The 13,749-nt window shown below is 45.0% G+C and overlaps 1 protein-coding gene across 1 annotated transcript in view; it reads left to right on the forward strand.

Annotated features, from left to right (window-relative positions):
• zc3h18 (zinc finger CCCH-type containing 18) overlaps positions 1 to 13,749 on the forward strand; it is a 36,026-nt gene that overhangs the window by 17,118 nt on the left and 5,159 nt on the right. Inside the window, 9 exon segments of the mRNA XM_079286121.1 lie at positions 426 to 444; positions 446 to 592; positions 594 to 610; positions 1,190 to 1,315; positions 2,230 to 2,322; positions 2,628 to 2,897; positions 9,328 to 9,533; positions 10,506 to 10,720; positions 12,644 to 12,743. Of these exon segments, the coding sequence (XP_079142247.1) occupies positions 426 to 444; positions 446 to 592; positions 594 to 610; positions 1,190 to 1,315; positions 2,230 to 2,322; positions 2,628 to 2,897; positions 9,328 to 9,533; positions 10,506 to 10,720; positions 12,644 to 12,743 (1,193 nt within the window).

The raw sequence follows: 13,749 nt of genomic DNA on the forward strand, positions 1-13,749 counted from the left end.
AAATGCGTTAACTTGCCCAGCACTATTGAAAAATGATCACTAATGATGAAAGCAGCAGCAGTGGATATATGATAATAAAATCATTAATAGTAGCAGTAAAAGAATTGCCACTAATATAACAGTAGCAGTGGGTGTCAGTCAGGGCATAACCACGATCCATGGAAAACATCCGTTACTGGGACATGAATGCATACAGATGGAGAGAGGAGCTCAGTGTCCTCCAGCAGTCTAGGCCTACAGCAGCATATGGAGGGCTGGCCCAAGGCAAAACCTGAGCCGGCCCTAACTGTGGACCCGAGCCGGCCCTAACTGTGGACCAGAGCCGGCCCTAACTGTTGGCGCTATCTAACGCCTCGCTTGTAGCCCAGCAGCTAAACTGACGCGTGTACCTAACCAGCCATTGCTAATTTTTTCAATCTTCTCAGCAGGCCGATGGAGGCCTCCCTCCAAGAAGGAGGATGTTCCACTAATGAGGCGACCAGATGAGTGGAAGGACCCCTGGCGTCGGTCCAAATCCCCCAGGAGACGCTCCGGGCTGGGTTCCCCACCGCGAGGGCGCCGCCGGCATCGGCCCTCGGGCTCCTCCGTCTCTCTTGTCCAACTCCTCCAGGTAGGAACTCCTCCTATAACTCGGGATATCCTGTGTGTTCATGTTTGGTGAACAAGTTTTCATGTAACAAGCAGCTTTCACGTTGTGCTGCTGCGGAAAAAAACAAAACATTTTGGCTGAAAAATGAAGGTGAATTCAGTCTCAAATATAAGATGTGGAACATTGTACGGTGAAAGTTCTGCTCAGTCACTTCAGGCTGTTATGGCCAAAGTAAGTTTGTATGAATGAATACACATTTCTCTGCCTGATCTTATCGCTGAAGAGTGAAACTTGTGTGAATGTGTGCACGTTTCAGATCATTTTTAAGACTTTGCGGGCATCCAGAGTCTAGCTGTTCAATAGGAACCACTGTTGCTTAAGTCGGGTATATGCTCACTTAAAACAGAATGAAATGTTTGGTACTTCAAGTATATTTTGTTGCTAATACTTTTGTACTTCTCTTAAGTGCCAGCTTATTATGCATCGTGAATACAAAAGTACATTCAATGAAACTTATTTGTGTTGGAGTTTGCAGGTCTGTTGAGTCTAACTAAGTCGTACACTAATCTCAACTGCTTGTGCTTTGTCGGTTTGTCGCAGGTCTTCGTCTCGCTCTTCATCCTATACAGGTTCTGGGTCATCTCGCTCCCGCAGCCGCTCCTCCTCGTTCACCTCCTACTCCAGCCACTCCTCCCAGCGCAGCTCCTTCAGTGGCAGCCGCTCTAGGTACAACAGTGTGTGTTCGTGTGTGTGTTCTTCTTAGAAGTTCCCAGGCCGTTCAGTCAAGTAGGCTAGAGATGTGTCCATATCAAAAACCCGACAGTATTTCATTTGTATGCCTCCTCACAGCATGACTGTGGCCAGGTTGTCTGCATGTAGACGATATCTCAGGAATATTTCTCCATAACTCAAGAATTCATCTAATTATGACAATTCCACACAAATGTCTAATGGGATAAGATGATGGAGTGATAACATTTTGGACATGGCGGTAAACTGTCAACCAGGATTTAAACTGTTCTAGATTTTTTTTATTCCAAAGCATAGAATTAATTTGTTGGCAATTGCCAATCAATACTGAACTGCTGCAATCTCTTAACAGTTACAGTGTACACATTTTTGGGACCAACCTGGGAGTTAACATGTATCATATATGATCTGGAGTTAACATGTATCATATATGTCAGAGTTGCACAGGAATACCTCTAACCACACATGTTGTTTGGAACAAAGCCAATGTCTGAGGACCCCTCACGAGACAGCAGGAGAGACACAGGTGGACATGTTGAGTCAAGATTACTACCCAAAGACATTTTTGCAAACCCACTGTACACTACCTGTACAGTGGGTTTGGAACACAGTTAGCAAATAATTGTTGAGCATCGTGGATCATTAAGCCATTGTAGATAATAAAGTCACACTGCTAAAACAGAGAACTCAGCCTATTTGTCGACATCACACATTAGCTTTATTTCCTCAATTGCTCAGTTCAGCTCACACTTGAAAACACATGGAAGCACAACTCTTTCCTTTTGTTTCTGAGTGACTTAATGCAACATTGTAAAACCGTTTTATGCTTGTCTGATGTTATCTAATCTTGACATTAAACTGGATAATTCCATTTTCCTGTTGACTTTTAGGTCTCGGTCGTTCTCCACGTCCCCCTCACCGAGTCCAGCAGCACAGAAGAACGCAAAGAACAAACTAGATCTTCCCCCCGTGTTGGCTAAAGGGTAAATCTTATCAAAACAGATTCATTCGATCCATAGTCAGCCGTGCTTCTATTATCTACGACCCTAAATGCATATTCTCATTAGTGTACTTTCTTTTTGATTGGTAATAAATAATGTTAGTCATAAATTGTCATAACAGTAAAGTCTCTAGTTTGTGCTCGTTCCAGTATCACATTGCATCATTCGTGTTTATTGGTTATTATTTATTGATCATTAGCTAGAGCATCGCTTGTGCTCAGCTGACATTGTAGTTGCCTGCACATCACTGTCTGCATGCTTGAAAAAGTGCTTTTTCCATCCCTAAGCATGCCGCTGAAGCCGGGTGCCATGCCCCCTCCTCGCAGGGAGAAGCCTGCCATGAAGAAAGCTCCCAGTCCTCCTCCACCCGGTGGACCGCAGGGCAGACCCCCCAAACCCCTGCCAGAGGGAGGGAAGCCTCCCGCCAATCCCCGGGAGCCTGGTGGCGGGGCAGGCGGCGGTGGAGCGGGGAGACCCCCGCCTCCAAGGGAACCTGCAAAAACTCCCAACCCGAGGGAAGACGGGCGTAAAGAACGGCAGCAGCATCCTCCACGGAGGTAGGTGTCTCACCTTCAACCTCTGCGCATTCTGAGGCAGCAGTACTGTTGTAGTCAGTGCTGGTACAAAACGATGATGCATTGATGAGTTACATTTGACATTGTCTGCTATTGGCTCAAATTTGACTGGAAATCTGTTGGATTAGGTGACATTGCTACGGGCATCTGATTAATGGCAGGAATCAGGAGAATTTCTGTTTCACTTAGTCTATTCAAACTCTGTAGTCTGAAGTGAGTCTTGGCTCACCTTGTCAAAATGCCTCTTACAACATACAACCGATACAACCAATTCTGTTGGCAGCTGGCTCTCCTGTAACTTACTCAGCTAGTAGAACTACATTCAAGACCAAGCAAAGCATCCTCCTGTCAGCATAAACAACTTCAGGCTTTGAACACGACAAAGTCAACAAGGAACATGCCAGATGTTCTTGAAAACACGAACACTTATCAACATTATTACTGTTAGCAGTGTATCGGTAGCCCAAAGCGGTGACTCAGTGCAGTTTCCCCAGTCATAGCAGGACAAGCATGTGTTACTGTTAACATTAATGATTGCTCTGTTCCATTGGAACTATCACAGTAAGCCATGTCAGTGTGTCAACATGGACTATGCCAGGCCTGCATGGAATGCAGCCGTTATTGTTATTAATTAAACCTGTGTTCAAAAAGTCAATACTGTGAGAAAAAAGCCATGACTCCATTTCCATCATCCAGCAGTATCACAGGCCCCATTTCTACCGGTCATTTAAATTGTCCCACATCAGGAAAAAATCAGGATACAATATCATATTCACTAATACGTGTTTCTGTTTGCCAGATCAGAAATGAGATTACAAATTTACAATGTTAAGGAATTGGATAAGCGCCAGAACAGCACATTATCCCTTCTAAATGACAGCATGTCATGAAATGCACTTTGTTTTTTCACACATCTAAACAGCATTTTAAATGTTAGATAGCAGAGAGTGCATAGAGACTTCATACAGTGACCAGACCAAGAGGCTACTTCCATAAATCAATTGACCCTTCGCTAAGTCCTGGCCCTCGAACGCAGACTGACCAATTGTAGCGTAGCATTGGCCAGCTCCGACCAGGGTCCCACAACTATCTGCTTCTTCTCCATAGGCTCTTGTGCAATAGTTTTGGGTTTCCTTCATTTTCAGGCTGGTTTTGTGGGTTTCGAGCGCGCTACGGTCAAATGTTTGTCCTCGGGTATTTGTAGTAGTAATCCTCGGAGAGGCTGGAAGAAAACATTTGTTTCTAAGATGTTACATTTCCATATACAAACTGAAGCAGAGGACATTAGCACAACATAAACTAGCGTCAGCACTTCAGTGCTTTGCTAGCTACTGAAGCTATACTGAATATAAACACATGCTGCTTTTGCTGTTTAAGGACTGTTACAGTAGATAAAGACCTACCTATACGGGAACAGTGCATTTTATTGTCCTCCGTCACTATCGCGAGTTCATGTAGCGGTGGACTTTCACCCTGTGATGTGATCCGTAGGCCTCAGCTTTTCATCTTTATTGTTTTACATCGTGGATACATCATTCACACATAGCATGACTCTGACTCTGTAGACTCTTCTGTCTGCTTCTGCCTGAAGTTATCTTTTGGTTTTCCAAAAATTAGATATTTACCCAGGCGTGTGCAGTTAGTGACAGTGTGGGCTTCATGGTAGCAGTGCGCGGGCTCAGCGAAGGGCCCCCCAGGTTTGGGCTGCGGTAGCCCAAAGTCACAAATCTCTTCTTCATTGTTGGGTTGCTGTACCCTTTATATGTACCAATCTTCAGTGAGACTTGAGTGGGTCAGCCCTGGCTACTGTCCACATCACTGGACCTCTCCAAGCTCTCTAGCCAGTCGATCCATTGTTTATAATAGCATGTTCTGCATTGTTTATCTTCTCCTTGCATACCTGTGGTTACTGTGTATACAGGTTGTGTTGCGCGGTAGCGACATTACTGGTTTAACTACATTCTCTGAAGCTCAACCAGCTGCTGCAGGGTCTGAACTTGGCACCCGTCACTAGAAGGTTAATGTTGTCAAAATTACCTAAATATTATCACCTCATTTAGCACATAGATTAGGCAAAAAAATTGATCTTTCCTGCCACCGTGCACTGGCATATGACGGTGACATCACTTTAAAGAAGGGCACAGAAGTTGCAGATATGAGTTTCTGTCTCGTCACACGAGACTAAAAACCTGGTTAGGATTCCTTAAAATGTTGTGCGAGGCCAGCGTGGGTGTACATGGAAACTGTCTGGATGCTGTGCCACTAGTTTCAGGTGCAGGCATGTGGGTGGGAGAATGTTGGCCTTTCTGCATGGTTGTTTACGCGACTCACATTTGCAAGGAAGTAAGTAAACAGTGGATGGCATTATAAACAGATACATTTACAATAAGCAGAACTGTGTTTCCCAACACATCCACATTTGCATATTTTTGTTTGTGTGTTGCATAAAGTGATAGCGGGTGTATCCCGCGTGTTGGGGGAAGACCATAGAGAGATTGGGTGTGTGCGAGGGAGTGGGTGGATGGCTCGTGGAAAAACTGCACTTTTGTGTGTGGGTTTGAGTGGAGGCAGACAGGGTGACACTGGAACTTATCCTGGAAAACCAGTTCCAACACCTGTTTGCTCTTCAGATCATCATAAATGTAGGTTAGTGATACTGACTGTGGCCGTGGGATGGAGTAACGTTGCCAAGACGTCTGAGGACAGTTTGGGCAGGACGACAGTTTGGGCAAATAATAATATTGGCGTGTGGCCAAACACCGTGCGACACCGACCACCGCAGCCAGCCCAGGTCTCAGCTTTCTCTGTTTTTCGGTTATTGCTTCGATTGATTTCATTTACCATCAACACTGATTGTACTTCCACATAACAGGTGGTGAATTTCTCCCTTAGGTACTTAAAAAGACCCTCGATTGCTGCAATGCTTGTCAGAAATCCCATTCCCTGGTTTGTTGTGTGTTGGGGGAATTTGGAGGTAGGAACTTCACATGTACAGTGTATGATTGTGTTCTTTGTGCTTTTGAGAATAAACGTAATCTACAAAAATCGCATTCCTTCTCTGAGACAACTCAATCAAATCTGAAAACAAACATGCTATCCCACGTATATGAGTCACTGACTTAAAACGCATCAGTACATCTGCTCCCATTGTTTTCTACACATTGGCGCATCATCGAGGGTAGTTCATTTTCCTAAGTCCTCGGTGATGACGCATGACGTCTCCCTGGAAGAGCAGTAATTTCATCACATTCGCTCCCCGGAGTGATCATCACAACCACTAGGGCTGCCCCTCCCCCGAAAGCATGCCTGCACAGGTGCAGAGATGCCTGCACAGGTGCAGAGATGCCTGGACAGGTGCAGAGATGCCTGGACAGGTGCAGAGATGCCTGGACAGGTGCAGAGATGCCTGGAGAGGTGCAGAGATGCCTGGAGAGGTGCAGAGATGTGCAGAGATGCCTGGAGAGGTGCAGAGATGCCTGGAGAGGTGCAGAGATGCCTGGAGAGGTGCAGAGATGCCTGGAGAGGTGCAGAGATGCCTGAACAGGTGCAGAGATGCCTGAACAGGTGCAGAGATGCCTGAACAGGTGCAGAGATGCCTGGACAGGTGCAGAGATGCCTGGACAGGTGCAGAGATGCCTGGACAGGTGCAGAGATGCCTGGACAGGTGCAGAGATGCCTGGACAGGTGCAGAGATGCCTGGAGAGGTGCAGAGATGCCTGGACAGGTGCAGAGATGCCTGGACAGGTGCAGAGATGCCTGGAGAGGTGCAGAGATGCCTGGAGAGGTGCAGAGATGCCTGTGGTTTGCGGCGGTGTTTTCGATGTTCATTCTATTTAGGGAGAACTTTCAACAGTGTCTGATTTGTCAGCCATCAGGTGATGATTTGAATGTGCTCTTTGTTTGTTCTTAGTAGATCTTAGTCTTGGTTCGAGGCTTTAGATTAAAAAGTGTCCTCAGACTGTTGGCATCTTGCTCAGGCTTCTCTTTTATTTCAGACATTGGTCAGACACACCTGGTCTGTGTTAACACCGCTAAATGATGTAACACGAGGAATTCAATGTCTGTTACAAATACACAGCCATACATCTGCTTTCCAGAACTTGGGAATCATCACATTTTCAAGTTTTCTTTGGTGTCAAAGTAATCCAGTGATGGTTCTATCAAAATAGTTTTTGGGTTGGAGTCAGCGGGGTCTGCCCCGGTGACTTATCTCGGTGGGTCTGGGACGGATGCTCGGTGTGGGAGGATCCTCTCGTGGGACCTCTCCCCAGGACGCTGTCCTTCACCGGGTGCGTTTCCCCCATGGCGTGCTCCGCGACCGGCTCTAGGTCAACTTGGAAAAGGCCTGGGGGGGGGGGGGGGTTGGCTCACAGCTTCGGCCCCTCGCCCAGACCTTGCCACTCCCCCTTGGTCGTGGACTGGTTCCTCCCTCCCTGTGGGGAGGGACTGGACTGTCCTCAGTGCGTCAGGGGTTTGCAGCAATGTCTGCAACCCACCTGACGCGTCTTAAAACATCGACGCCGTCTTGTTTACCATGTTTTGTGGGTGAGACTTTTATGCCGGAATCATCACTATTTCTATCTATACAACCAATGTGTTGATGATTAAATCGTTTACAAGAGCACAAACTCAACTGAGAGGTCGCCTACGGAGTATTCGACAACCTTGACTCTCAGGGTTGGAAATTGGCACCAGCCAACAGCCAAATGCTGGTGAAACAATGGTAATCAATTGAGTGACTTGGTCACAGTGGCAGGAGGACAGAAAAAAGGTTGGGCCAACCCGTGTGGAACGTGTCGTTGTTACACCCTCCTTTGAGTTTTCCATTGCTGACTGAGGAATAGAAGCAGCCGGTGATTCCAAGTGTTGTGGAGCTGCCCAATGTCTTCCCAGGGCTACAGGAGAGAGAGCAATGACTGGAGGCCTTTCAGTTAGGGGAGACCTGTACTGGTCTATACATCTGGTACTTCTCCATCTTCCATTTCAAAATATGCTGATTTATGTGTTAATTGCTGAACACGGAGCTTGGTTGTACACCTTGGTTTTAATAAAAACAAAAAACCTTCCTGCTGTGTTCTCACTTGTGTGTCTGTCTCTTCCAGGCGAACTGTGAGTGGGAGTGTTAGTGGAAGTGGTAGCAGTTATACTGGTTCTAGCTGCAGATCCTCGTCCAACTCCCTCTTGCGCTCACGTTCTGGATCCAGAAAATCCAGGTACTCTCCACGAACACCCTCATTGCCATCAGAACTGCAGTTTGCCAACAATTTTCCTTTTAAAGAGAAGTTGTTGACCATATATTGCATTTTGGGGGGCATTTATGTAAATGACCTCGTTTGTGGACAAGCAGATCGATGCAGGCGGGATTTATAATAGTTTGCTGCAACTACAATTTGCTGCTTTTAGGTTTTGGTACTATCAGTATTGCATCTTAATTATCGTTTGCATTCATCTTCAGTTACTGTGTAAATATCCCAAATCTGAAGGAATATTACAGTTCTTGTGCAGTGCCTGTTCACAACGGGTTGAGTGATTGCCCTTTGGCGTTGCTGCTTGAAGGTTTTTTGAGAGCCTCTCAAACACAAAACTTGACACGACACTTCCTCGGGCCCTGAGCAGTGCTCCTGCCCTGGCACTCCCCCCAAGCGTCCTCACGGTCAGAGACATTGGTGTAAAAGTAGAGCACGACTTTAATTAGCAACCTTTTTAGTGTTGTAATACACTGGGGACATTCAGTCTTACTGACGGGGGAAAACAGAAGTCGCGGCTTATGAACTTTCACACCAGTGAAATACACTATGGTTCCTTTGTGCTTCCAGTTGGCTATCCGCTCGTGTTGACTCCATGGAAGTGAAGGAGAGTCCGTTTTCTTATGTTGGTATATCCAGCATCCCGCAGCAGAAGTGATGCCGAGCCCTGAAGCCCTCGCTACTGAACAGAGCGCTGTTTGCGTGTTTATTCAGTTTATTAATATTGAATGTGTCCCGTGTCCAAATTGCACCAAATTCGACAAAGCACTCCCTCGGGTCTCCAGCGATACACCCGCCAAATGTGTCGTTGGGATCGATGGGAACAGTTGTCGAGATTTGTGAAGGAGATGCAGGCAGACAGGCAGATATTCCTTGCTTTATAGGTAAATGTTGAACGGTTTATTGTGATTACACAGCCTAAAACATATTCATTCTGTGTTCTTTTGCCTTGGTTTCATGTGCTGTCTCTATTGGGAAACCCTCCAGGAAATCCAGGTAAAATAGTTATTATTCAGGGTGTGTGTGTGTGCACATGTACGTGTGGTGTGTGTGCAGACATGTGGGCATGTGGCGTAGTGTACACACAATAGTGATGACAGCGCTCCGTTATCTTCCCCACTCCGAACCAGCAGCTCGTGGTTGACCTGTTGTCTTTTTTGCCGCAGATCGCTAAGTGTGAGCAGCGTGTCATCGGTGTCATCGGCGTCGTCCAGCGGCAGCTCGGTGCGTAGCGCAGACTCGGACGACATGTATGCTGACCTGGCCAGCCCGGTGTCCTCCGCCAGCTCCCGCTCGCCCACACCAAATCACCCTCGCAAGGAGCGAGGGCCTGCACGGGACCGGCCCCCGCACGGACGAGACAAGAACAGGGGTTAGTATGGGCAACAATAGACAGGCTGCTACACAACAGCTTAACATACCGTACTTTCCGAACTATAGAGCGCACCTGTATATAGGCCGCACCTGCCGATTTTTAAAATAATTTGTACATAGATAAGCCGCACTGGTCTATAAGCCGCAGGTGTCCCCGTTGAACGGCAAGATGCTTTTAACGGTACCAAAGTTTTCTTCTTCTCTGAACATCATAACATGTCCGACTCGCTAGCTTCTAAACTAATTTTAATATTACCGCCAATGGGGAAATGCTAACCGCGATTAGCATTTGCGAATATAATATATCTTCGTACAGCTTTTCATGCTTCATACAGACACTTACAGACTAAGGTCTCTCAAGGCAACCAAACGGAAGAAGTAAAACGAAGCAGCGTGTCTTCTCATTAGAATCTAAAAGCAACGAGGCAATAACTGTTGTTGCTCGTAGCTCTGAATAGCTGTTGTGCTAGCAGCAACTGGCCAAGCCAGTTAGCCGTAAATGCTATTCAGAGCTATGAGCAACAACAGTTATTGCCTCGTTGCTTTTAGATTCTAATGAGAAGACACGCTTCGTTTTACTTCTTCAGTTTGGTAGCCTTGAGAGACATTAGTCTGTAATGTAAGTATGTCTGGTTAATTCAGCCGAATGTAGATTTAGCTTTACATTTAGCCATAGCACTGATGTAAAGGAAATCAAAAGAGCAAAAAGTAGAGGTGACTGGAAACCGTCTGTTGAAGAAGAGGAACCGGTGGATCAAATGACCAACAGGCAGAGTTGTGTTTTGCATTAGCTTTAGTAGTATCAAAAGACCCGCAGACATGTGTTTAAGACCATGTTCCATGTTCATACATTTATGTATTTGTTGTAAACAAAAACTGAATTTGACATTTTTTTCCAAATGGGAATTATCTAATTGATGATTAGCATTGCATTGTCCATCAGTTCTCATGTTGTCCGTTTGCGTCACAGAGAGACCATCAAAGAAAGATGAACCCTTCAGAGACGACCGCAGGAAGATCGACCCATCTGGTGCCCCCCCTAGAGGAGGCAACCCCATGCCCAGATCTGGACCTGGTAGCCGGGGTGGCCACCATGTACATCCCCCGCCTGGCACCATGGGCCCCCCAGGAAGCTACGGAGGTTCTGGTTCCCACAAAGACATTAAACTCACCCTCCTTAATAAGGTTAGTGTTGCTGCTCTTCCTCTTCTAAGGGGTCTGTTTCTTCCTTCACTCCAGGAAGTCACTGCTCCCAGCCAAGAGATAAACCATCATTGACATGTTTCCCTCCACTCTGCCATTTTAGTTCCATACCTGCTAGAAACAAAGTACAGACAGTAACTAGAAAAAGCATTTCCTGCTGAAAATGCGTTGGAATGCTGAAAACTGAAATTAATTGCAAAAACATTGCTGAAAATAGATATCCAATTCAAAAACAAATTGCAAAAAGCTTAATAATTCAAAAAGTTTAAAGATTACAAATATGAAAAGTCATATCACACCTCTCCTGAAAGAGCTGAACATTTTGATATTTGAAGTTTCTGTGGCTTAAAAAAATTCATCAGTGGTGATATTTGTAGTAGTATAAGTTGTAGTAGAAGTATTAGTAGCATTAGAATAACTACTACTAGTAGTAGTAGTAGAAGTTGTAGTAGAAGTATTATTAGGAGTAGAAGTATTAGTAATTAGAAGAAGTAGTAGAAGACGTAGTATCAGTAGTCATAGTAATAGCTGTAGTATTGATCGTAGTATTTAATATCACAGTAGTAGTAGTAGTAGTAATAGTAATGGCAGTAGAAGAAGTAGCAGTAGTAGTACTAGTAGCAGTCGTACTAATAGCTGTAGTAGTATTACTACTTTTAGTAGCATGAATAGCAGTAGCAGTTGTCGTATAAGTAACAGTAGAAGTGGTAGTAATAGCAGTAGTGGTAGTAATAATATTGATGGTAGCAGTAATAGCAGTAGTAATAGTAGCAACAGCAAAAGTTATAGTAGAAGTAGTAGTAACACTATTAGCAGCAGTAGTAGTAGTTGTCGCAGTATTAGTAAGAGCATTCATTTTTTTAACAAAAAAACCTAATTTTGAGCTTGTTTAAATACAGTTAATCCATGGGGCTTTTATTTTGAAAGGGTGGTGCTGGGTGGGGGGGAGAGGGGGAGAGGAGACATAATCAGAATGTCTGACACATCAACAGAGGTTATTAAATGACAGGCTCATCACAAGCATTTCAGTTAGGATTCATTCTGTGGGGCTTTTATTTAAAAAATGGCGTGTGTATGTGTGTGGGGGGGGGGGAAGACCTCTAAAGATCCCTAAGACCTGAATGACTGTATGAGAGACACAGAGAGAGAGAGAAGAAAGAGAGAGCGAGAAGAAAGAGAGAGCGAGAAGAAAGAGAGAGCGAGAAGAAAGAGTGAGTGAGTGAGAGAGAGAGAGAGAAGAAAGAATTAGTGAGAGAGAATGAGAGAGAGAGGAAAGAATTAGTGAGAGAGAGAGAGAGAGAGAGAGAGAGAGAGAGAGAGAGAGAGAGAGAGAGAGAGAGAGGAAAGAATTAGTGAGAGAGAGAGAAGAAAGAGAGAGAGAGAGAGAGAGAGAAGAAAGAATGAGTGAGTGAGTGTGTGAGAGAGAGAGAGAGAGAGAGAGAGAGAGAAGAAAGAATTATTGAGAGAGAGAGAGAGAGAGAGAAGAAAGTGAGTGAGAGAGAGAGAGAAGAAAGAATGAGAGAGAGAGAGAAGAAAGAATTATTGAGAGAGAGAGAGAGAGAGAGAGAGAGAGAGAGAGAAGAAAGTGAGTGAGAGAGAGAGAGAGAGAAAAGAATGAGAGAGAGAAGAAAGAATGAGAGAGAGAGAGAAGAAAGTGAGTGAGTGAAAAAGAAGAAGAAGCGTTGCGACGAAACGGGGGACGGAAGAAATAGAGGAATAAAGAAACAGGATAACAATAGTTGGAATGCTTAACAGCATTCCAACAATTACTGAGGTTGAAATATATATTATTGCACTCAGATGTGGAATGATCCGGTTCACCTTTGACCTGCTCATTGGATTGAAAACCTGAAATGTCCCTCTGTGGTTCCACTGCTTGCCTCCATGTGTCCTTTCATCTTCCAGCAGCAGGCCGATAAGGGCAACAGGAAGAGGTACCTGCCTGCAGACAAAGACAGGCCCGGCTCTCCCCTCAGCAAGAGGATGGCCATGTCTCCAGACAGAGGTGAGAAACGTGTGACCAACCGCAACCGTTTACTGCTTCACACACACACCAGACTGGAACAATGCTGGCTTCTTATGGACCATCGGGGATGTGATGTGGTCTGTCTCTCTGGCATCATGGATGTGATGCAGCTTGTGTGATAACATCCAGCAAACACTGTTGTTTGCCTGAACTCATTCTAATCTGACATTTTGATCAGATTCCACACAAGTACAAACTGGACATGTTGAATCATTATTATACTTTTTAAACATTTAATCTTGATGTTGCAATATCTGCTCAGATTCTTTTGTAATATTTGATGCTACATTAATGCCCAAATTTGTACTGAAATGATTTGTTTCATCATTAAGATAGTTGACAGAAAATCTCTTAACAAGGTTTAAGTTTCTGCATAATTGTATTTGATTTATTAATATGACAAACATTGGCTGAGTTCCAGCCTTTGATCTTCTGTGTTCTTTATCCACATTGAGAGGATTGTAATCTCAGACGAGCTGTAGAAAAGCTTCAGTCGGTTTGTATGTGAAGTAATTCACGTCTTCGATTGTTTCACATGACGTGTAGAAGGAAAACGTCACTTTTAGTGCTGAAATGATGCAGAATTAAAACGCAGATGAGCAGCACTACCGACCTCTTTAGCCTCCTTCAGCTCATTGTTTTCATTTGAAGGTGCAAAGCAGTACAGCGTGTCATGAGCACCCTGCTTGCATGTTGACATACATTACCTTCCCATTCAGCACTGCAACCAATGCATGTCATGTTTAATGATTACATGGGAGACTCGCCACCTCTTATGTTGATGGTAAATGTAGTCAACTGACGCAATAAATTCCTCAGTGTGTGCGTTATTGGCCCAGAGGCGGAGCCTAGAAATCCAGGCTGAAACAGCCTGTAGTCTCCTGGCCTCCAAGTACATCACTGTGATGTCAGTACAGCGCACGCTGAGGAATGTATTGGTTCAATCGACTACGTTTACCTTCAACGCTGATTGGTTGATCTTCAT

This window comes from Melanostigma gelatinosum, assembly GCF_949748355.1.
Source record: "Melanostigma gelatinosum genome assembly, chromosome: 1".
NCBI lineage: Eukaryota > Metazoa > Chordata > Actinopteri > Perciformes > Zoarcidae > Melanostigma > Melanostigma gelatinosum.